The 25,594-nt window shown below is 41.0% G+C and overlaps 1 protein-coding gene across 2 annotated transcripts in view; it reads left to right on the top strand.

Annotated features, from left to right (window-relative positions):
• Positions 1-24,874, top strand: part of UGCG (UDP-glucose ceramide glucosyltransferase) — a 48,501-nt gene extending 23,627 nt beyond the window's left edge. For both annotated transcript variants that reach the window (XM_083351236.1, XM_083351237.1), the window contains exons 3-9: positions 11,315-11,417; positions 14,001-14,102; positions 15,330-15,442; positions 17,150-17,328; positions 18,658-18,744; positions 20,552-20,741; positions 22,210-24,874. In XM_083351236.1, the coding sequence (XP_083207362.1) occupies positions 11,315-11,417; positions 14,001-14,102; positions 15,330-15,442; positions 17,150-17,328; positions 18,658-18,744; positions 20,552-20,741; positions 22,210-22,380 (945 nt within the window). In that variant the 3' untranslated portion in view covers positions 22,381-24,874. The remainder of the gene's footprint in view (positions 1-11,314; positions 11,418-14,000; positions 14,103-15,329; positions 15,443-17,149; positions 17,329-18,657; positions 18,745-20,551; positions 20,742-22,209) is intronic.
• Positions 24,875-25,594: the final 720 nt, after the last annotated feature.

The raw sequence follows: 25,594 nt of genomic DNA, 5'->3' as shown, positions 1-25,594 counted from the left end.
TCCTCTCTCCTCCCAGGGGGAAGTAAATTTGAGAAGCTTTTGGCAGGGAAAGTAGACAATTAGGAAAACAAGAAGGCAATTCTCACCCAGTTTTCAAGTGCTTTTGAGTGCTTTGTTGTGCTTTTGGCTTTGACAGGAAATGGCTAAATCATGGGTCGGCAACCCGCGGCTCCCAGTCGCCCGATGCGTGCACACCTCTTCGAACGGGCAGTGGTGTGCGCGCAACTCTCCAAATGGAGAGTGGCACCGCCCGTTTGGAGAGGTGCACGTGCACCGAACGGGCAGTGGCACCGCTCATTGGGAAAGCTGCTGTGGCCCGTTTGCAGGCTGCCACCTTCAGAGGAAGGCGGCAGCCTGCAAACGGGCCGCAGCAGCTTTCCCAATGAGCGTCGCCGTTCTGAGAGGTGCGCGCGCACCTCTCCAAACAGGCGGAGGTGCGCGTGCACCTCTCCAAGCCTTTGGAGAGGTGCGCGCGCACCTCCACCCAAATGGGCAGTGGCGCCGCTCGTTGGGAAAGCTGCTATGGCCCGTTTGCACAGCTGCCGCGTTCGTCCATGTTTGACGAGTGCGGCAGGTCTCCCAACGGGCGGTGGCGGTTTGGAGAGTGCACGCGCACCTCTCCAAACTGCCACCGTCCCGTTTGCACAGCTGCCGCGTTCGTCCATGTTTGACGAGCGCGGCAGGTCTCCGAACGGGACGGCAGCAGTTTGGAGAGGTGCACACGCACCTCTCCAAACCGCCACCGTCCCGTTCGGAGGTCTGCCACGCTCGTCAAACATGAACGAACACGGCAGGTCTCCAAATGGGACGGCAGCGGTTTGGAGAGGTGCGCACGCACTCTCCAAACTGCTACCGTCCTCTTTGCACAGCTGCTGCATTCGTCCATGTTTCTTTCAAACGCGGAAGAATGCAGCAGCTCTGCAAATGGGGCGGCGGCGGTTTGGAGTGCTGCGCAGCTCCCCAAACCTCCGCCTCCACATTTGAAGAGCTGCTGCATTCATCAAACGCAGAGTTTTGGAGGTCCCGGGAGAGGGGGAGGGCGCTTGGGTGGCTCCGGCGGTGCCCGGGCTGAAGGCACCGGCGCAACCCAGTGCCCGTTGCCTGCGAGTCCGTCTCTCCCCCCCTGCGTAAGCTGGCGGCACTGGGCAGCGACAGGTGCGTGCAGCTCAGGATGCGGTGCGGGCGTAGTGGGTGGTGTATTTTTTGCTTCTGCGCGTGCGTGCCCACATGCACGCACACAATTTGCAGCTCCCACTTTTTTGTGTGTATGACAGAACCGGTTCCGAGTGGCTCTTTTGTTGTTTTGGGTTGCTGACCCCTGGGCTAAATGATGGGCCATGGGAGTGGCCAATCCTTTCTTCTTCAGTTTGGAGAGTAGCTCCAAGCCGATGGGAGGGCCGTCACCCTTCTACCGCCGACTGGAGAGACCTCTCCCCCACTCATCGCCCCTCCAGGGCGACTTTCTACCCCTTTACAGGGCCCCCCCTGATGAAGAAATCCATGCGACAGGAGGAGCGATTCTCTTGCACATCTGGGAGCACCAAAAGTCCGGAACCGGAAGCCATGAATGGGTTAACTCTGTCTTCCTCCCCAGTTAGACTAAGTCAGTCAAACTTGCCACACCTCTCCTGGGCCAGGACACCTCCCAGTCACGACTTAGTCTGTGCCCAGAAAAGATGTGGCAATTTTGGCTCCCAGGTTCTTCTGAGTAATTGAGCAGGTTGTATGGTTCCCCCCCCCCCTTCATGGATTCTCCTTTTCCCCTCCGGTGCCTTTGTAAGCATGCTGGTAGTATCAAAGGCATGCGAAGTCACTTAGAACTGCTTTCCTTCTCCCCTGACTTAAGGGGGAAGGGCTGATTCATTCTTTCCTGATTGTCAGTAGCGGCTGCCATTTTGGGTGCCGCTATCGCATTATTTTGCCTTGAAAAGGCTTGCCAAGGCGTCTCTTTGCCAGCATCAGGAGAGGGGGTGGTGGATTTCAAGTTCCCCCAAAACCACAGAATTCAAAGGTTTACCTTGCTTTCCAGCTCAGGGAAGTTGGTCCCTGAGGCTCTGGTCAGATGCAGGGGTCCTTTTTAGGCTTCTCCTCTCCCAACTATTTCAGAGGGCTCTGAGTTCAGATTTTTTTGGTGCTCTCAGTTTTTGTGCTGGCTCAACAACATCAAGCCACTCATTGTTTGCCTTGCCCCGAAACCTTTCAAAGTGGATGGTCAAGTACACGAGGCTCCAACTGTAGCTCTAGGCCTCAACCTAGCTGTATCATTGTACATTCCAGCAGAAGAAGTGTGCTGGCCATGCCATTCTTGGCCTTGCCGCCACCAACTAGGACTAGTGAGCTGGCTGTTATCACTGAGGTGATCTTACCACCACAGTAGACTTGGCCTGTGCTCCAAGGGGTTTTCAACTGATATTAAGGCCATCAGGACCATTGCAGGTGTGACAGTGTCCATTAAGTTAGTCCTGCTGCCACCATTGCCGTAGAGTACCTGTTGCTCCCTGTGGGGTGGCACACAGCCTCAGATCAGTACTCTGCTCCTCTGTTTGAGATCCCTCTCAGCATACCACTGAGATATCTCCCATAGTGATGGCAGACAACACCGCTCCTCAGTCCTCACACGGTGCCCCCAACACTCCTGGAAAATCAAAGCACAAGTCCTCCAAACTGGAGGTCTCTGGAAAACTCAAGGCCAAAGCCAGGACCATTTCTGGCAAAAGGCCCTCCAAAGCGGCAGAGAAAGAGGCCAGCAGGAGGCACCAGGCCTTAGAAAGACAGTTTTCCAAGGCTCAGAAACAGGGCACGATGGGCACTGAACAGGTCTCCTCTTCTCTGGCAGAGGAATTGGTATTTGGGCCACAGCTTGCTCCTCCTCCCTCGTCTACTGAGAGGGTTTGGTCTCTGGAGGGGGATGATGACCAACACTTTATTCCCAGGGTTGACCAAGAGGAGATGGTTCCCTTTACCCAGGGACCAGGTATCCGACTGATGCCTCCAGTCACCAGAGCAATGCAATCCAGGCCCAAGGCCACCTTTATGCCCACAGCAGCCGGTCTTCGGCCCTCAGAGGCACAGGGAGTGTGGCCACCAGAGCAGTTACAGGCTCTGATCTCCCAGGCAATCGCCTGGGGATTGGCCTTACAACGTTAACAAGGGTATGCACCCAAATCGGTGACCTCAATGACCCCACCTTATCTCTCCCAGTTGAGAGCACCAGAATATTCTGATCCCATTTCTCCCACCCAGTCTCCTCGCAGCAGAGTATCTTTTTCTGAGGAGTACAACCCGATGGAAATGCCGCTCTCAGAGGATGAGGATCTTACTCTGGACCCTCCTCCTTTTGTTGGTCTATTCAATCCAGCGCTCTTCAAATCTCTGCTTCATAAGGCCAGCACTACTGTTAACAGTGGTCCTGACCAGGTTCCCCAACCTGGTCTGTCCACCAGCCAAGACACAAGGCCAGTATTTTCAGAGCCTGTGGTCAATGAGCGTCACATCCCCTGTCCCCCTCTCTTCCTCAACACGGTGCAGAAGCAATGGGGAACATCTGGCACTTTTCCCTCACCAGGGGGGACGGACAAGAAGCTTGTTAATGTTGACCCAGCCTTGTCGGAAGTGCTAGAGGTTCCTTCTGTGGATGAACCTCTGACTCCACTCTTCTCCTCCTCCACGGTGTCCGGTGATATGGCTGAGACCTTGAAGGCGGAGGACAGAAAATCTGAACTTTCCTTCTGCAGGACCCATCAGGCCTCAGCATGGGTGGTAAGGGCGGCCACATCCACCTCCTTCTTTGCCAAAACCTCCCTTCTCTGGCTCTGCCAACTTCAGAGTACCCCCGGAGGAAGTCCGAATGCACTAGGACTTAGCCAAGTTAGTGGCTGCTTCGGAGTACATGGCGGACGCGTCTCTACATGCCGCCAGATTCTCTTCTAGGGCTATAGCCTCTAATGTCACCGCTCGCAGGCTCTTGTGGCTCAAACACTGGTGAGTGGATGTTAAATCCAAGTGGCGCTTGACGGCTGCCCCATACCATGGTGGTCAGCTTTGGGGGGAGGCCTTGCCACCTTATTTGTTGGAAAACAAAGACAAGCGTAAGGTGATGTCTCGTCTTCTTAGGCGGGCAGATAGACGGCCTACCCCGTACGCCTGCAGATAATTTTTCCGGTCAGGATCAGAATCGGAGTTTGCTCAGCTCCTTCCCTCCCAGGTCTGACTGTCAATTCGACCGACTGGGTACCAGACACAGACCCAGGTCGCAATTCCAAGCAAAGCAGCCCTTTCGAGGCATGGGGGGATGTCCCTTCAGAAAGTCTAAATGACTTCAAGGCGGTCTCCCCAATTGGTGGCAGACTGACATTTGTTCAAAAATGGGAGACCACCACCACAGACATTTGGTTCCTCAACACAATCAGGAGTGGTCTGTCCCTAGAATTCATGTCCAAACCCCCAGAGCGCTTCATTCCTTGTCCGCTGTCAAACAATGCGGTCAGGAAGGCTCTCATGTCAGAGGCTATTCAGCACCTCTTAGAAATAAGAGCCATAGAACCAGTCCTGGATGGACAGCTAGGAAGGGGGTTCTGTTCCATCCTCTTCATTGTTCAAAAGGTGTCTGGAGGATGGAGAGCAATACTCGATCTAAAGGGGCTTGAATGCTCCTCTTGCATACAAGAAATTCAAGATGCAAACACTGCAGTCCATCTTGGTCAGCATCAAGAGGGGAGGCTTCCTGATGTCCATCGACCTCAATGGTTTTTGCTCCCGTTTCAGAGACTGGGCACCAGTTCCTCCAACCAAAGGGTAAGGGTTCCGTCTCAGACCCTAAAGTCCCTCCAGTGGTGGACCTTGCCTGTGGTAGCCAGGGGCTCAATGTTCCAGGAGCCCGTTTGGATCACCCTGACTACGGACGGCAGCCTGTTTGGTTGGGGAGCATATCTAGGGTCTCAGTTGGCTCAGGGCTGGTGGTCCCAGTCAGACCTGGAGCACAACATAAATTGGTTGGAGCTCAGAGCCATTCATCTGGCCCTACGCCACTTCCGCAAAAGGGTGGTGAGACAACATGTCCTGGTCCTCACGGACAATGTAGCAGCAAAAGCCCATGTGAACTGTCAAGGGGGTACCCATTCCAGGGCCCTTATGGCCAAGGCCCAGCTGTTGGGCTCTTGGGCAGAGACCAATCTCTTATCCTTCCGGGCTGAGCACATCTTGGGGGAGGCAAATCAGCAAGCGGACTTTCTCAGCAGGTCGACAGTGGATCACTCCGAGTGGCACCTGCATCCCGATCTCTTCAAGGAGATGTTGGAGAGGTTTGGTCGGCTGGTGCTGGATCTGTTCGCTTCTCTGGCGAATTCCTAGCTTCCGAGATAGTGATCAGGCAGAGGTCCAGCATCACATTTACGTGGTCGGGGCTGAGGTTAGTTCTGTTGCTTAATGTTCTGTCTTATAGCAGTTGTTTCTTCATTATTGTGACAGATTTATTTGTTGGAAATCAGATGAAAAGTGAAGTGACATCATAAGAATGTCTCATCCAGATTCAGTTTTAGTTTTCAAACCTTACTAACAAAGTCCTGTGAGTTGTTGATTTGAAGGGTGGTGTTGCCAACCAGAGGAGCTAATAAAGTGGTTAGGTGTTCTGCAGTGTTGAAAGTGATTGAATTGATGGTCAGAGTTGAGTTCCTTCTTTGTGGATTTTGACGAGTCCATATATGCATGGAGTGGCTTCCCCAGGGTAAAGGCAGTAGTATTGTGGCTTGTCAGTGGCATTGACCTTCAGTGGTTGTTGCAGGAAATTGATGACCTTTTAAATTACCGGTAGGGTCTCCTTTAGAATCTCTTACTGTATGTAGCAGTGTCCTTCAGAAAACTGTTCATCTTGACATTGCAGTCATGTGTTTGGGATAACTGTGCATCTTCTTTTATCAGCTGGCAAGATGGTGATGCTTGGGTGTCTTCCTAGAGATGTCATTGCTCTCCTGTGAGGTTGGAAGGGGGTGTTTTAGCACTGGCAAGGCTTGCCGATCCCCTCATCCTTAATTGTTCTGCCTCTGGCTCTACCACTTTGCTGTTCCTGATAGTTAACTATGGCTGTAATGAAATCTACAAGTGGTAGTTGTTCTGGTGTTATTGCAAAATTTAGTCCTTTGGTGGGGGGGGGGGGGAAACATTATTTTCTGTTTGAGTAATCTCCTCCATCAGTCAGTTCTCTGTAACATATCACTGTCCCCTGTCATCTGGGTTGGTTCTTCTGTTTCGTGTGTTTTATTCATGATTCAGGTGACTGTGGGAACAGATAACACCCCCCCCCCCAAATGGCCTCAATGACTCTCAGAGAGCTAAGGACTGACCACCAGATGACCACATAGAATATAAATCTTTCCATTCCCCACCATTCAGTCAGAGCTAAAGAAGAATGGAAAAGGCCAGCATATAGCAGAATTCAATATGTGGCTAAAGAAGTGCTGTAAACAGGAAGGCTTTGGTTATATTAGTTGTGAGGTCTGTAACTGGTCCAATGAAACACTGTACAAAAGAGATGGTTTGCATCCATCCATCCAAGAAAGGCACTGAGTTACTTGGCAATAAATTCACAGATTTTCTGGAGGAATATTAAAACTAAACAATGGGGACAGTGAGTTAATTGATACAGAACATTCCTGTCCCTGGCAAATTATAGGGTTATCAGTGCATGTAACAGGTGTGTGTGGACAAGAATATCAACCTTGCTGTCAAGCAAAATCAAGCTTTTAATAATGAGTGCCACACAAAGTGCACTAACCAAACAGGTGGTAAGAAAATAGGGGAACTCAGGCACCACACAGGTTATGTAGAAAGTAAACACAGGGTCAGTCATAAGGGACTCAAATGTCTATACACCAATGCACAGAGTATGAACAGTAAACAGGGTGAACTAGAAATTCAGGTTAATGAGGGCAGGTATGATATTGTTGCCAGTATGGAAACATGGTGGGATGAAACCCACAAATGGAACAGAAAGCGAGAGGGATTAAAATTATTTAAAAGAAACAGACCAAATAAAAGAGGAGGTGGAGTTGCTCTCTATATAAGAAATAACTACATCTCTATAGAAATAAAGCACAACAATGATGAAAACAATCTTGAATGCATTTGGGTCGATATAAAAGGGGGGGAAATGACATTGCCATAGATGTATACAATAGGCCACCCAACCAAACAAAGGAAATAGATGAACTTTTTGCTAGTCAGCTAAGGTATGTAGGAAGCAGATCACAATAGTAATGGGGGACTTTAATTATCATGACATCAACTGGGAGACAAACTCTGGACCAGGTAGGAGATCAAACAGATTCCTGACAAACCTAGCAAACAACTTTCTCTCCCAAAAATTAGAGGAGGGAACTAGGAGATCAGCCATATTGGACCTAATTCTCACAAACAGATGAATTGATAGAAAGTGTTGAAGCCACAGGAATCTTGGAGGAAGTGATCATGCAATATTGGAATTCAGCATTATGGTAGCACAAGCAATAGAACACAAACTAGAGTCTTGGACTTTAAGAGAGCTAATTTCAATAAATGTAGAGAGGGCTTGGGAAGTACTCCATGGATGAGAATCCTCAAGGGGAAAACAATTCAAGAAGCTTGGGAAATTTTGAAAAGTGAGATAATAAAAGCCCAGTCTAGCATAATACCAACAAAGAAAAAAATTAACAGATCTCAAAAGAAACCAGCATGGCTGCATAAAGAACTCTCTGATAAATTGAAAGGTAAAAAGGACAAGTACAGTATAAAAAGTGGAAAGAGGGGCACATAAGTCAGAATATCAGCAAATAGCCCAAGCCTGCAAAGATGAAGTGAGAAAAGCTAAGGTTCAAAATGAACTAAGGCTTGCAACCAAAGTCAGAAATAACAAAAAAAAGCTTCTTTCAACATGTAAAAAACAAGAAAAAAAGTTAAGGAAATTATTGGTCCATTAATGGGGGAAAGTGGCAAGAAGGTGACAAGCAACAGGGAGAAAGCAGAACTAGTTAACTCGTTTTTTGCCTCTGTCTTTACACAAAGGGAAAAAACAGTCCAACCTATCAAAAACAGTGCCATAAAAACAGAATAGAAACACAAGTTAAGATAGGCAAGAAAATGGTAAGTGAGCACCTGGCCAGCCTAGACGAGTTGAAATCACCAGGACCAGACGGATTACACCCCAAGGTTCTCAAGGAACTGGCAGATGTGATCTCAGAACCACTGAACTATATTTTGTAAAGATCCTGGATCACTGGGGAACTGCCAGAGGACTGGAAGAGAGCTGATGTGGTTCCCATCTTCAAAAAAGGGGAAAAAATGGATCCAGGAAATTACAGACCTATCAGCCTGACCTCCATACCTGGGAAGATTCTGGAAAAGATAATCAAACAACAAATCAGCGAGCACCTAGAAGCAAACAAAGTCATTACTAAAAGCCAACATGGGTTTGTCAAAAACAGATCATGCCAGACAAATCTTACTGCATTCTTTGACCAAGTGACAAAATTACTGGACCAGAGGAATGCTGTGGATATAATTTACTTGGACTTCAGTAAGGCATTTGACAAAGTACATCACAAGCTACTACTTGTTAAGATAGAAAAATGTGGGTTAGACAGCATCACCACTAGATGGATTCGTAGCTGGCTGATTGGCCATACTCAGTGTGTGGTCCTCAATGGAACTGCATCTACATGGAGGGAAGTGTGTAGTGGGGTGCCCCAGGGCTCTGTTCTGAGCCCAGTGCTATTTAATATCTTCATCAATGATTTCAACGAGGGGATAGAGGTGGAACTGATAAAATTTGCAGATGATACCAAGCTGGCAGGAATAGCCAACAGTCCAGAAGATAGGCTTAAGATACAGGAGCATCTGGACAGACTTGAACACTGGGCACTATCTAACAAAATGAAATTCAATGGTGAAAAAAGGAAGGTTCTACACTTAGGCAAGAAAAACCAAATGTACAGGTATAGTATAGGTGGTACCTTACTCAATAGTAGTAACTGTGAGAGGGATCTTGGAGTCCTAGTGGACAATCACTTAAATATGAGCCAGCAGTGTGCTACAGTTGCCAAAAAAGCCAACACAGTGCTAGGCTGCATTACCAGAGGGATAGAATAAAGATCACGTGAAGTATTAATACCACTTTACAATGCCTTGGTAAGGCCACACTTGGAATACTGCATCCAGTTTTGGTCACCACGATGTAAAAAAGATGTTGAGACTCTAGAAAGAGTACAGAGAAGAGCAACAAAGATTATTAGGGGACTGGAGGCTAAAACATAGAAGGAACAGTTGCTGGAATTGGGTATGTCTAGTTTAATGAAGAGAAGGACAAGGGGTGACATGATAGCAGTGTTGCAATATCTCAGGGGCTGCCCCAAAGAAGAGGGACTCAAGCTATTCTCCAAAGCGCCTGAAGGCAGGACAAGAAGCAACGGATGGAAACTAATCAAGGAGAGAAGCAACCTAGAACTAAGGAGAAACTTCCTGACAGTTAGAACAATTAACCAGTGGAACAACCTGCCTCCAGAAGTGGTGAATGCTCCAACACTGGAAGTTTTTAAGAAGAGACTGGACAGCCATTTGTCTGAAATGGTATAGGGTTTCCTGCCTGAGCAGGGGGTTAGACTAGGCGACCTCCAATGTCCCTTCCAACTTTATTATTATTATTATTAGAAGTTTCTTGGATGAGAAGCGAAACATTTTCAAGGAAAAAAACAAGAAAGCCCAGTTGCCTTTTGAAAGACACCTTTGGGACAACCATGACCTGCTGATTGAGAATCTCCATGTACATACTCAGTGCCATTGTAACTGAGTCCATTCCCCTTATTTCTGATGTTCCTCTTGTTCTCTTTCCTTTCACCTTTCCCAGCATTGCAAATTTTCCAGAGAGCCAGATCTTTCCATAATGTGCTAACAGTATAATTTGAGCCTGGTCATTTTTTCTTTAAATGAGAAGTCTGGGTCAATTTGTTTAATGATCCATTGGTTAGATTTTTAGTCTATCCATGGTGTTCTCAGAAGTCTTTTCCAAAACTTCTTAATTTATAAGCATCAATATTTTTCGTATCCTACTTCTTTGAAGTCCAAGATTCGCTTCCTTGGAGTATCACAGGGAATACCATACCTTGCGGAATTTGATTTTTCTAGAATAGATCTGATTGGCACCTGAATATTTTTTCCGAGTCATTCGTGGCTGCTCTACAGAGTGCCATTGAAGAGGCGCAGTGGTTGGAATGCAGTATTGCAGGCTAACTTTGTCAACTGCCAGCAGTTCGATCCTGACCAGCTCACAGTTGACTCAGCCTTCCATCCTTCCAGGTCGGTAAAATGAGGGGCCGGATTGTTGGGGGAAATATGCTGACACTGTAAACTGATTAGAGAGGGCTGTAAAGCACTATGAAGTGGTATATAAATCTAAGTACAGCACTGTTGCTATTGCTAGGCTGTGAGATATTTCTTGACTGCTTGTTCTTTTATGGTGAATCTTCATTGCCAATTTTGAAACTGGTTCTGTCAGTTGCCATGAGTTTAACTAATATTTAATTTAGTTCCAGTTTTTCACTTTGCTCCTTAGCTTTTATTACTAGAGTTTGCAGAACTTTTGCATATTTGGCTAACAGGGAATTAGCATAATGCAGGTTATTGATGTTTCTTCCTCCAATTTTAGAAACATGCTTGTCTTCTAATCTGTTCCATTAATACATATTCAGCATTAAATACGTACAGAAAATTTATTGCTTAAATTTCTTCAGCAATTTAACCAAATTATTTCTAAACCAAGAAATTACAGGACATGTTATAGATATATAAATTGATAGCAATTTAAACTACCTTTGAAATTCCATCTGTACTTATTAAAATGCTCTTTTTAAAAGATTCCTAAAACAAGGAATGTTTAAATGTTAGGTACATATAAAAAATATAATTGTGAAAATCCAGGTGTCTTTATTTAATTGTTTCCAATATACCTTCTGCTGAAAAAAATGTGCTTCCAAAGCCTTACAAGACTTTGCTTGAAGCTATCTACAGTACAGACGTGTTCCTCCTGTACAGTCCATCCTATTATCTCAAATAACACATGGAGTGCTTTGCTGTAATATGTACTATTCTCCTTTTTTCTGTTGTGAGGCCTAATTTATAAAATAAACATCTATTGGAATTGAGACATGCCCTTTCCTTATTAAAGTCCAGGAGAGGCTCAAAATATCTTTTTAAACTTTGGGGATTTTTAGAGTTTTGCCATTATATTATCTGCTAATAAATTCATTTGCTAATAAACATAACATCTTGCATTGTTTCTCTTTGCTCCCAGTATGAAGTGCTTCTTTGTGTGCAAGATCATGATGATCCTGCCATTGATGTGTGTAAAAAGCTGCTTGGAAAATACCCCAATGTTGATGCAAGATTATTTATAGGTAAGAAGAAAAGTTATAAAATTCCTTTTTAATAATTGCTTGGAGACGTTGATACAGAAACCAATTGAAGTAGAGAGAGAAATCTGGAATAATAAGTTAATACTTTTTCCACTTTGACAGAAACTGATTTTTGTATTGTAATAAAAAGTGGCTTTTATCTCCTTTGTGCGACAATTGATTACGTGAATGTCTACTGTCATTCATGGAAATATAAATAGGTAACATGTGTTTTTGAAATTTCTGTAATGTATGTATATTATAAAAGCATCTAGGAGTTCAAGTATGATTCCTAGGTTCTCCACCCAAGCTACGTATGCATTATGTTCAGTAGTAAAAAAAACTGTCTTTGTCATTTGTCCTTAACAGACTTAATACTTACTCAAAATGAACTAATATGCTGGTGACATGTTATTACTATACATTTTTCCTTCTTCTGACAACAGGACTGGCTAGACCAGGGGTAGGCAACCTTGTCTCTTTTATGACTCGTGGACTTCAACTCCCAGAATTCCTGAGCCACGGCTGGCTCAAGAATTCTGGGAGTTGAAGTCCACGAGTCATAAAAGAGCCAAGGTTGCCTGCCCCTGGGCTAGACAAAGGAGAAGTAGTTGTATTATTATATGCTAATGAAAATATTTCCACCGCAATAGCTTTGTGTGGTAGTTTGAGCTCAGAGAAAGTACTAGGACTAAAATTACTAAACAAGCCAAGAAAAAAAAGTTTGGATATGCCTCTAAGTAAAATCTATTTGTTTTGCTGATATTTGCAGAAGGAATCAAATATTAATTATTGCACAGTGCATTTGCTTACTCCTGTTAAACCGGTAGCTTATACATATTATACATTTATAGCAGAGCATCATTCTTCAGATTACGGGCAAGAATTCTGGATAAAGTTGCCGAGTGAAGAGCCTAAGACTACAGGCACAAATATTTACCTCAGTTTCATTTATGACATAGGGTGTGTATGAGTAGTTGAGGGCAAAACTTAAAAGACACCCTGGTCAAGCTGCATTTTTCAGTGAATACTAAATGAACAGAATTTAACACTAACTCTACATGGTGTAGAGTTAAACACAGTTGGGTTTTTAAATCTGAATGTATACTTAATATTACTTCTAGTTGACAATGAATATAACAGTTAAAATAGTTGAACATCATTTTCAGTTGACAGTGCGATTTTGTTTTTATTGTAAAGTTGTTAATATGGTCTCAAAAGATGACCCACTCATAAGGTGTACAGTTGTAAGTAGATTAAAACATATAGATAAATACTCTGACTGTTCTAACTTTTCAAGTTGTGATTTTTCTTTCTGCTTTCAACAATCATAGACCTCTTTTAAGCAGCTTTCTGAGCATATGAAAATAAACGTAATTCACTCATACAAAATAGGCTTAAGACTACAAAAGGTCTAGCTGCATTTTCAGCTATGAGAAAAATTAAGGCATGTAAGTTACATGGAACTATTGAGGTCAAAACGAGATCTTGTAAAACTACAAAATATTGATGCTAGAAATGAAAACCAGATAGGTCTGCAAAACAGAACCCACAGATCACTGTAGTTGACCTGCTGACAAGTTTAGCTGATACTGGAGTTTCCACACCTTCACAGTATACAGGATCGCAGCGATCTGCATGAGAGACTTGGCAGATGAAACCTCTTCTCTGATCTCATTATAAAAATCACAGTGCAAAGTATGCAAAAGAAAACCGCAATTAACTTGAAATGTCTTCGAACAAAGTGCTTTAGACTGATGAAACAGAACCTGAATTGTTCAGTGATAACCAGACAAGGTACCATGGGAGGGAAAAACAATAAAGGATTTGAAGAACAGGAAAACCTTGCCAAGTGTTAAGCATGGGTGTGACTTTGTGGTTATGGGATAGCTACTGTCACAGGAAATAATATGTAAGTAGAAGGAAGAGTGGGTTTGACTAAATATTAAGAAATCATAGGAGCTGGTATCCCACAGTCAGTGAAGAAGCTGAAGCTGAAAAAAGTGGGATATTTCAGAAAATAACAGTCCAAAACATATCCCCATGATGTACTTATAGGAAAGTTTAAGCCTCCAGTTTTGAATATTATTTAAAATCTGTGAAGAGATCTTAAGCATGTAATGCATGCTAGGAGACTTTAAGAAAATTTCTGGGCTAGAAGATAAAAAAAAATCTAAAAGCAACAACAGAAAGTCTTTTAGCTAACTACTGTAAACATTTGGAAGCTGTTATTTCTGCAAAATGAGATGTTAAAAAATACTGACTGAAAAGATGTCCAAACTTCTGAATCTACTATATTCACTATTTTCATATTTTGAGCCTACAAACAACTGCACATAAATACAAAATATACAGTCAAATCTGCAGAAGGGTACCATGTTTAACTTTAGAACATTGTAGAGGCTGTGTCCGGTTCTGTTCACTTATAGATACATTGAAACATACAATTTGAACAGAGGTACCTTAACCTTTTCAAGCAACTCTGTATGGTATATGGATGGATGGATGAGTAAATTCAGAGATACAGAGTTTGCACATAATTTCTTGATAGTGGTAATGACTAACAATTTAAATGTTATTTTTAAGGTGGTAAAAAAGTTGGAATAAATCCAAAGATCAACAATTTGATGCCAGCATATGAAGTTGCCAAATATGATCTCATATGGATCTGTGATAGTGGCATTAGAGGTAAGTGATTTCTTTCAGTGCCATAGAATGTTCTTTTGGAAAGGCTCCTGATTTTGCAAGCTATTGAAATAAGTAACATAATATGAAAATGTTGTTGGTATCATTCACTTAATAAAGTTACATTGTGCCAAGAAGACATTATAAATTTTGTGGAAGTGGAGTTATAGTAAATCTCATAGGTAGAAGGTGTAAGAGTCAAAGGTAACATGAAACATATGGAGGCAAATACTGTCAGATTGTTATTTGAATTTTTGGAGCTTTTAAGCCATTCCCCAGTAGGCAACCTTTGGGGGAGGATGCCTACTCTCAAAATCACTGATGGAAATTACTGTTCAAAAATATCCGTTGTATTCATTAGAAAAACTAAGGAGACAAACTGTTGTTTCTGGCTATCCTGTGTAGTCTCCCAGTTGTTCTCTACAATGTTTGTCTGTCCATCCATCCATCCATCCTAGAAGGGTTGGCATGTTTTGAGGCAAGTCATTGTACAATAACTACCTGCGTAGCTTCATCTTTATTTCTAAGAAAGCCATTCTTAAATAATAAAAATGAAGTACAGCTAGTTTGATGTAGAGATTAAAGTGCTGGATTAGAAACTAGGAGACTGCAGTTTTAATTCTACCCTAGGCATGAAAAACAGCTGGGTGTACTTGGGAAAATCATGTTCTATATCAGCCAAGTCCATCTCACAAGGTGCTTGTTTTGAGGAAAATAGGAAGCAGGAGCATTATGTACATCTCTTTGAGTGATCCAAAAGTAAAGGTATATTATATTATAATATGATACGATATGATATTATATGCCAGCTTTCCATTTACGTTTGTAGATGGTACAGGATTCCAAATAAGATTTCAGATTTTAAATAAGATGTCTTGCAGGCAAGTCATTGGGGACTCTCACAATATTGTTGTTTTTTTCCTTTCAATGCTTGTATTTGCTAATTGCAGGATAGCAACTATCTCAGGTTGATGGTATTTATTCTCTAGACTCTGATCACTCCTATAATTACTGAGTTATCAAGTCAGATTAGGGCTACACAACAAAAAAATAATCTTCACTTTTATAATGTTCAGCAAAGCAGGCAGAAACTAGGAAATCTCACTGGGAGATTTTTTTAGTTAGATAATAGGATATCATACTGTAAGGTACCGATAGTAACCTAACTACCTGAGAGTAATTCTTTAAAACATTAAGCCATTGATGTTAACCACAGTTCTTATTTTTCAGTTAACCCAGATACACTAACAGATATGGCCAATCAAATGACTGAAAAAGTTGGTTTGGTTCACGGCCTGCCTTATGTAGCAGATAGGCAGGGCTTTGCTGCCACTCTAGAACAGGTAAGTTTTCATTTATGTTTGCTCCGTTTTGTAGGCTTAAATTTTTGTAAATTATAATAGCTTAAAGCTGAAAAAAAGAATCAGTAAATGTAAAAATTTTACCACAAAAAATATTCACTACAGTAGGGACGCGGTGGCTCAGTGGGTTGGGACGCTGAGCTTGTCGATCAGAAGGTCGGCAGTTTGGCGGGTCAAATCCCGAGTGCCGCGTAACAGAGTGAGCGCCTGTTACTCGTCCCAGCTTCTGCCAACCTAGCAGTTCGAAAGCACGTAAAAATGCAAGTAGAAAAATAGGGACCACTCCGGTGGGAAGGTAACAGCGTTCCGTGTGCCTTTGGCGTCTAGTCATGCCAGCCACATGACCACGGAGACGTCCTCGGACAAGCGCTGGCTCTTCGGCTTTGAAACGGAGATGAGCACCGGCCCCTAGAGTCGGAAACGACTAGCACGCATGTGCAGGGGAACCTTTACCTTTACCTTTTACAGTAGTAAAAGTAGTTCCATGTCTTCCCTTCATATATTAACACCAAAATATTATTCTCGATAGTCTGATATTTGTGAATAGTGATATTTAACTGTCAGTTCTTTGCTGACAGTTTATTACGCAAAATGTTTACTACTTTTGTGTGCAGCATTTTACATGTAGAACTTTCTAGTAGCTTTGAATGAAAAGGCTTATTTGCATTCCCATACAGAGATGATTCATTCTCTGTAGTCTATATTTTAGTGGGAGGCCATTGCTTTTAATAACTTCTTTGGAGTCCTTGAATTTTAATACATTCCTAGTACCACAGAGGTAGCAATTTTTTAAAATTTGGATGAACTGACATATTTATAAACATATTGCATGAATTCATAGTTTCCTATGTGGCAAATATGGCAGCCTTAATTTATATACAATGGCATGTTGACATTAAAAGGAATCAATTGTAGTTAGTTCCCTAGCAGATATTGCTTTCTTGATTTGAAATTTCAGTCTTTTCTGCTTTGTTTACGCCTTAATGCTGGATTGAATAGTGCTTACTGCCACTACATTTGTTTTGTTGCTAATTCAAGTAGAAGCATCATATATAATACAAAAAAATAGTTTATTGTTATTGAATTAAAAAATAGTATTGGAGCAAAATATTTGTAATACTCTTTGTTGCATCCCTGTTTTCCTTCTCCCATTTTTCCCCCCTTTTATTGCTACACCCCATAATTTCTATTGTACTTATGTTGACCTTGTAGTCGTTTAATAACAAGAAAAAAAACTTTCCAAGATGAACAGAAAAAGTGGCAATATAGACAAATTCATAGAACTGCTTTATGTTGTGGGCTCATTTTGTAGGTAGATGAATATTTATCCATTGATATATGTTCACTAACAGAAGTAGTGACAAAGTACTCTTAAGAACTTCAGTTTTAAGATAATCTACATCCAGATCAATACAGAAGCAGCAGCAATCCTCATTCGGAGATTACAGTTTTCATGAAATAATAAGGATGACTGCATAATGACAAAGTTCTTTTCTATACAAGATGAACAAGATGTTGCAAATGGCTGGAAAAATCCAAGGAAGCTGAAACATTTATTACATATTTTCACAAGACCGTGTTACCTCTGGTATATTTGTGCAGGCAGATATTTAAAACTTTATGGCAACTGTTAAATGTAATAATAAGCGACGCTACAGGACCATGACTTCGGCATGTTTTTTTTTTAAGGTATATTTTGGCACCTCCCATCCAAGGACATACATCTCTGCCCATATGACTGGCTTTAAATGTGTAACAGGGATGTCTTGCTTGATGAGAAAAGATGTTTTGGACCAAGCTGGAGGACTTATAGCTTTTGCACAGTATATTGCTGAAGATTACTTTATGGCTAAAGCAATAGCTGACAGGTATGATGTTCTCAGGAAAAGTTCACCTATAACGTTTATCATAATCTGCCATGTTTTTACTTGTTTGTCGAGTTCTGGAACATACTTAAACTGGTTCATCTTCAGTCATATTTAGAATTTTTTTCCATCAAAATGAAGTTACAAATAGGAAGTTCCTTTTTTTTTGATGCTAAGGCCAGGCTATCATAATTTATTTTCTGTATAGTTACATTTTTTTCACATAATTATTTACAGCACCTAGCTAAAGCTTTCCTACATCTGAGAGGAATTTGTCTCATTTATCTTTCAAAAAAAAATTTGAAACTTTATTCAGGTTTTTCTAGTTTACAGGATGATTAAAAGGAATAACCAGTTATGATACTGGTCCTGTGCTTTTATCATGCAGTGTTTATAAATTTTGATTATATTTGTTTACTTTATTTATTAAACAAATTTATATGGCCACTCAGAAGAAACTCTGGAAAGCAAATAAAAACACAATACAATAGAAACCATTCAAAATATCAAACAATGAATAATAATATGGAAGCCCCTGGAACATGCTTATCCTGCTAGCTGTAGTGGGATGGGCAGAATTGGGTATAGATGGTCCTGCCACGTAGTGCTTAAAAGGTGACAGTCAGCACTCTGAATTGATCATATTTGTATTTTAAAAGTGAGTGATCTGGAGTTAATCACATGGTAAGAGAAAAATTGAAATTTCAGTCATAACATATACAAATGTAATTAAGGGCCAAGCTATATGGTTATAGAATTACACTATGCAGCTCAAGAGGAACTGTTACTTCAAACTTTTAAGATGCAGCTTACTTGCCTCTCCATATAAACTATATGAAATTTAGAAAAGTTACATGTTAAACAGAAAACTTTTTCTTGACATGGTATTTCAGTTATATGTGCTTAAGGCAGGGGTGTCAAATTGCCAGCCCACGGGCCGGATGCGTCATGCCAAAACCCGCGCCCACCCCATTTCCGGCAATGGGAAAAAAGTCATGATACATCGCGACACATCACGTGACATTGCGAGTTTGACATCCCTGACTAAAGGAACATTTAAACTGTGCCTAAAGGTTTTTTTTTTTTAGTTAGAGCTGCCCTACCCAGTTTGTATGAGAGCACTAGAAATGTAAGATAGGGCTTCACACACAATCGTTCTATTTAATTTGTATAACATGGCTTTTAGGGTCAAACCTAGGTCTCTGTGACAGTAGTTATGAAGTATTTAAAAAGCAAACTCAGTGTTTTACCTTTCCAATGTTTAAAGAAAAAATGGCTAACCAACATCCTTCAACATAAGATTATTTATCCTGGTTATATGCCTTCTTTCAGAGGTTGGAAATTTCAAATGGCTACACAAGTGGCAATGCAAAACTCTGGCTCTTATTCAATTTCACAGTTTCAGTCCAGAATGATAAGGTAAAAAAAAATCTGACTTTTTATTATCTCATTCATTGATACCTTCAATTTTGCGTATGTTTTAGAGAAGTTCCAATCAAACCTAATAAAATATATAGTTCTATTTATTTTTTCTATTCAATCAATAGTGTGGATTTTTGACAGCTTATTCTGATTTTTTTTTTGATATTGTGTGATTAAATTTGTGGCAGCCATGCATTAATAAATATTTCAAATTTTCTGAAATGTTCTCTATTTTGTTTGATTTTGTAATTAATAACTAGACTCAGGAGTTTGGCTTTCAAGTCGTGTCAGATGAAACTGGTCTTTATATGCACTACTAATACAATGCCCGGCTGCATGCCAGTCATAACTAATTTAGGCGAATCATCTTTGTTTGGTATAGAGAAATGTAGAAAGAAATAAGGCATGAAGGATGTCTATCCTTTTATTTTATTTTTTAACTAAAATATTGAGATTCACTAAGTAAAGGCAGACACAAAATTATGCTGGGAATGAAACAAGATACAAAATGCCCACACTTTCTACATTGTAAGCTAAATACATAGCTATGTTGAATTTTGTAGGTATTATGTGAACTCGTAAATGAAAAGATTTGATTGGGGGGGACACAATTACATCAAAACAATGACTCCTTTGTTCTAAGTTGGTTCTTACTACATATGCATTTTAGTTTTTGAACATTTAAAAAGCAATCATGTGCGGGTCAGAGCCTAATACTTTTGATGGTACCTAAATGTGGTATTTGTCCTGGAGAAGTCTGGTTTCAGCAGATTGTCCTTGATAGTAATTCTGAAATCTATTTGTGTGTTTGTTGTGCTAGAAATCACAATTACCCTCAGATTCATTTTTGGTTTGTGTTGGTTCTAGTACGGTAGATGATGTTGCAGAGTTGTTGCAAACTGCTCAGAGCTGGATCTGAAGTTTTTAATGTGAAGGGTGTAGGGTTAGGATTTGGGTTAGATTTTTCAGCAGGTAAGTCATTGTAGATCTGCCATTCTATTCTAGTCCTCTGTTTTTCCTCAAATTCAAGTCTACTGAGAACATTTATTAGATCTACACCTACCTCTTTTCAGCTAGTCATGTATTTCATTTAAGAAAAAATGCTGGCACCTGGTGAAAGTCCGGCTGTTAGTACAATGTAATTCATAAAGTACAATGAGTCAACTAGTTGTCAGCCTGAAAATGTTACTCTTGAAGGGATTCTAATCTCACTTGCTTTTTAATCCAGCGTTACTCTAATTCCAATTCTTGTAGTGTAGCACTGAGATCCATAGTATTCTATAGTGTTCACTCCTGAGTACGAATGAATAAAATTGCTGTCTTATCTTTGATGCTCAATAAGTTAAGAATACCAGCTTTAAAAATCCATTTTATATCAGATTTCCCCAGATTAGCAGAGGCCTTTTAAAACCTTGCACCAGTATTAAAGACAATACAGTAAATATAACAGCTAGTAGTTTTGTGTATACTACCTTTAACTGGAGATGTCCTATATGTGGCTCATTCTGTTAGTTTTTGGGAAAGAGGCTGGGTTTGAAAGTCTAATTATGAAAGAAGGTTTGTTTGAAAGCATTTTGGATACTTAAGGTTATCACATATCTGATTTACTCAATAAAAAACATAGCTGGTGATTTATCTGAAAAAGCCTGTAAGATTTAAATAACTTCTCTGTTCCTCATGAAAACTAATGAACTGAAAACTGATTCACTTTCATTTATCAATGTCTGAATGCTGAAATAGATATTGTTGTAAGAACAAGTGTTCCCCTGTTTAAATATATGTATTTTTAATTTCTTAAACATAGGTGGGCCAAACTACGGATTAACATGCTTCCAGCCACAATAATCTGTGAGCCAATCTCAGAATGCTTTGTTGCGAGTTTGATTATTGGATGGGCAGTTCATCATATGTTCAGATGGGACATAATGGTGTTTTTTATGTGTCACTGTTTGGCATGGTTTATATTTGACTACATTCAACTCAGGGCGGTCCAGGTAGGTTGCACTGAATGGCGACTCGGATATAGTAGGGATTCTTTTGCAAATTAATTACCATGCTTTTTTTCCATGACTTGTTTTATTTGCACGAATATTGAAGACACCTCGGTTTTTGCTTAATTCTTTTTTTCTGTTGTTTTTTTCCCCTCACCCCAAAATGTGGGAGGGTTAAACATCTCTGAAACAGAGAAGGAATGTCATAAAAAGTGACAGTGGGGTTTAGGTGTCTGAAATCTGGTTGGGGAATTTAAATAAACAATGCCACAATGAATAATTATGTATGTACTGATAACTCTGTAGAAACAGGGCTATGTAGTTCCTCCACAGCATGTCCCTTTTGAGTCCGTAAGGTGAAGCTGGCATAGTAGACTTGTCTTCTGGTGATCCATATATGTACCCAGAAGACCTAGAGGAAGCACAGTGTACTTTTTGGCTGCAGTTACAGGTAGTCGTTGAATTGGAACCATTTAATTAGTGCAGGGGTCCTCAAACCTGGCCACTTTAAGACTTGTGGACTTCAACTCCCAGAATTCCCCAGCCAGCCTTGCTGGCTGGGGAATTCTGGGAGTTGAAGTCCACAAGTCTTAAAGTGGCCAAGTTTGAGAATCCCTGGTTTGGTGACTATTCAAAGTTACAGTGGTACTGAAAAAAGTGACTTAAAACTGGCTCTCACACTTAACAGTCCCATCATCCCCACAGTCACACGATCAACATACAGACACATGGCAAGCGGCACAATCATCATTTGCAACCATTTGAGCTGGTTTCTGGGAAGCCAAGTCAACAGAGGAAGCCAGATTCACTTAACAACTGACACAGCACTGAGCACTGACGCAGACGTCCCTTAAACGTTTGCTGAAGATGTTTATTTTATTATTACATTTCTATGTTACCTAGTCTGGTAACGAAATGTCCAGAAACCAAAACCCACAAGCTCAGAGAATGAGCCCTCACCCTCATCACTTAACCAACTGCACGATTCACTGACAACTGTGGTGATTTGTTTAACAACATGGCAAAAAAGGTGGCAGAGTCAGGCAGGGGGTCCGTTAACAAATGCCTTGTTAGCAGTGGAAATTCTGGTCCCAGTTGTGACTACCTGTATTTGGCCTCTTTGTACCACAAATCTAGAGCAGGTCTTGTGAAGAAGCACCATGATCTATGCAATGTTTTCAGGTTACTAATTTATCTACATAAAATGAAAAATGTTTTAATACACACTTTTATTAAAGGTTCCATAGAGCCTTTAGTTTCTATTTAACTGGGTTCAGAATAGTTGTTTCTTAAAGTTGTGAGCTACGGCTTTCCCTGGAACACTAGAAATAATAGCTAAAAAGTAATTCCTACTTACTTTTTTCTGCATCTTACAGCAATCTTTTTTTAAACTTAAGCTTATTAAGTAAATATTTAATTTAGTTGGTGAAATTGTTACTAATTATGAACTTCTGTTCATATAATCCCCCAGGGCGGTACTCTGTGTTTTTCAAAACTTGACTATGCAGTAGCATGGTTCATCCGAGAATCCATGACGATATACATTTTCCTCTCAGCTTTGTGGGATCCTACTATTAGCTGGAGGACAGGACGCTACAGATTACGCTGTGGAGGCACTGCAGAGGAGATCCTCGATGTATAGCCACAGCTTTGTGACTGTGTATTTCAAGAAAAGAAAAAAAGAAAGTATTACAAATTATGTTTCTATAAATGCTTTTAAAAGATCTACCTTCAATAGTTTTATTACCTGTATGTTTTCATATCTGTTCCCTAATTTATTTTGCATGGCACTTGCATCTGTGAAAAAAAAAGATACATCTATAGTCTTGGCCAAATGGTACCTTGTTTTTATGTACAAAATCAAATCAAGAGGATTGGTTCCAGGATTCATTTTTCTTAGGAATGTTCTGCAGCAAATTCTACAAACAGCATCTTTCAGTTTAGCAAAAGCTGCTCTGTATTAATCAAAGGACATAATCTACTGGAAATAAATTCTGCATAGGTCCACTGAAAATCTATGGGATGTATGCAAAGCACAGCTATACGTTTGTCCCAAATGGCCGTCTGGTCATTGAACTGCATCCACTAAAAGGCTAACAATGTAATACAATAGTGGTTAGCTTTGGAAAGCACAAGTGGTGGGGCACAAGGAGAGAAGCTTTTTAAATGATCTATGCCTACCTCTTGCAGTTGCTGCAGAGCAAATATGAATAGGTAGCTCTGCCTTAGGAATAGCAAAATGTGTATCTCTGGGTATATACAGATTAAATTATTTTGGTCTCTGCAATGAGCCACAAGCTTGATGTGGAACACGGGAAGAATTAGTGGTTCAATGGGGGGCATCTTTTGGCCAACTCTAACTGGTTCTGTCTTGAACCATTTTAATCACTGTGCTGTAATTAGCCTAGCTAATCTTCTCCATTCCCATTCTGACTTTTTTAAAGGGGTGTTTTTGTTTCTCTGTAAGTGAACATTTGATAGTTATGGGGATGCATTTCAGAAACATTTCACATATGAACTATTTTCTTACTGTCTTCTTAAGAATGTAACTTCATGAAGCAGGTATTTATTATCTTTTTTTTTAAGTGGGCATCTTTCTGTCTACACTAGTCATCCTTAAGTATCGAATTGCAATAGATGTCAGTACATTAAAAGGCAAGGTGATTTTGCTATTACTGATTTGAACTTGTAAGCTTTAATTATCAACTGGATCTTCTTTTGGATTTTTTCCTTCTATTAATCTGGTCTTTCAATTGGGTTTTTGTATTCAAGCTGTAATTGCTAAAAGAAAAAAAATGGGTAATAACCAATTTGTAAATGCATGTTGTTTCTCTCCCCACCCCCACCCCTTTTGCTCAGTTTGTTCTCCCACCCATTATTGAATTGCTCTTAACATGGTGAACTGGACTTGTTTAAATGTGACTTTGATCACAAAGCAAATTGAGAGGGGCACTGCATTAATTTAAGCCTTTTGTTTTCTTTTGTATTTGTACTTATGTTGCTTTCCCCACCCCACCCCCAGGGAAAAAAAACCTGTGGGCATGGCATGTTATCACCATAAAGGACATTTGCAAAATGCATTGCCAGTAAGACTGCTGTAAGTCCTAGGTTGTTACACTTCTGTGATAAAGAGCAAAATTTGTAGCATATTAGCAATAATTATGAGTATTTATGGAATTGGATGTTTTTCCAATTTACTGAGCCAGTGCATTTAATTGTCTGGTATACACACATTGTAAAGTAATAGGGTGCGTGTTTAAGCATGCACATTTTTGTGTGCAGACAAATCCTATGAAACATTCCCCAGAGCTTTGTTTGCCTTATGACATTACAGAAATTGTTTTGAAGGGCATCTTTTTCCTTGGAACAAAGGCTTTTAATGCATGTTTCATTCTTTACATGTGAATCAGGAAGAGCTGCTTCCTGAGGAAGGTTGCATATTGCAAACTAGTCTGGTTATGAGCCATTCCAGTTGTGTTTTTATCATGTTTGTTGTTATCACTGATACCTAGCTTAATTTTGCTTATGATGTTGGTATATTTCTCTTTGTTCTATGAAGTTTGGTTGATGCCATCCATTGCACTGCTAAAGTGAAGCTTAGCTGACTTGGCTTGACGCTGATCATCATGTGCAGTGTAATACAAAAACCAAAAAGGCTGAACAGACTTCAGTGTGTTTGTGTGTGTGTGTGTGTTTGTGTGTGTGTAGATATGTGGGTGAGAGAGACCTATGAAGAACTATGTAAGAGAAGTATGTGTGTGTGTGCGTGTGTGTGTGTGTGCATTAGTGAAACCTTTATGACTTAAAGGAAACTGATGCTTCACCTTAATAAACAACTTAATTTCTTGTATAAGAAATCTAGGTTGATTTGGGGGGGAAAAACCTTTAAAATATTGTAGGAGGGCACTGTGACAGAACAGAGCAATGGTTCAAAATGCTTAATCTCAAATTGTCTGTCAACATGTTAAGAATACCATGTTTATTTAAGATTGATTGTCTTGTTTTGTTTAAAAATAAATTTTGAATACAATCACATGTTTTGAGAAAATGCTTTTATTTATTGCTTTTATTTTCATGTAATATCCTGTGAATGTTTCTCATATGGAGATCAGTACTTTTTATCTTGTAATGTTTTACCATTCTCATTTCTATAAAAATGCACTCAATAATTACATCAAATATAATATTAATTAAAGTTTATCTGTATGTATATGTGTGTACATACACACACACACACAGACACACAGAGTCTAAAATATAGCCAAACATTTACAGTTGGAGGTGTGTAAATGTTATTTACAATCAGTCAGAAATTTGCAAGTTATTTATTTGTTTAATACATTTTCATACTTCCAGTGTGTTAATGGCTCTGCCTGACTTACAAAGGTACAATAAAAACGTCAATTAAAACAATATTAAAAAGCCACTCAGAACCGGTTCTTTCACAAAAGCAAAAAATGGGAGCCATAAAAAGCGTGCGCGCATGCGCAGAACAGGAAACTTGAGTGAAAGAAGCAAAGATTGGGAACTGCCACTTCTTGTCGTCTTTGGCGGCAGGAGCAGCGGTGTGTCCGGGCAGCACCTGCTGCCTGCCGGACAGTAACAACAGGAAGGTGGCAGCGGCAGCTACAGTTGGGGCGGCCTAGTGCCCTCCTTGAGAGACGCAGGTGCTCCAGGCCCGGTATGGGAGCAGCCGTGCTTGCCATCTTTGGCAGCAGGAGCAGCGGTGTGTCTGGGCAGCACTGCCTGGTACTTGGAGAGGCGGGAGCTGCCGGCACATCATCCAAGCCCGCTTGCTGAGTACTGCCTGCCGGGCACAGCGAGGGCACTGAGCCACCCAAACAGCAGCTGCCACC

The sequence above is a fragment of the Vipera ursinii genome, assembly GCF_947247035.1.
Source record: "Vipera ursinii genome assembly, chromosome: 2".
NCBI lineage: Eukaryota > Metazoa > Chordata > Lepidosauria > Squamata > Viperidae > Vipera > Vipera ursinii.
Note: the sequence above shows the minus strand (reverse complement) of the source record. Positions and strands in the feature narration are given on the sequence as shown.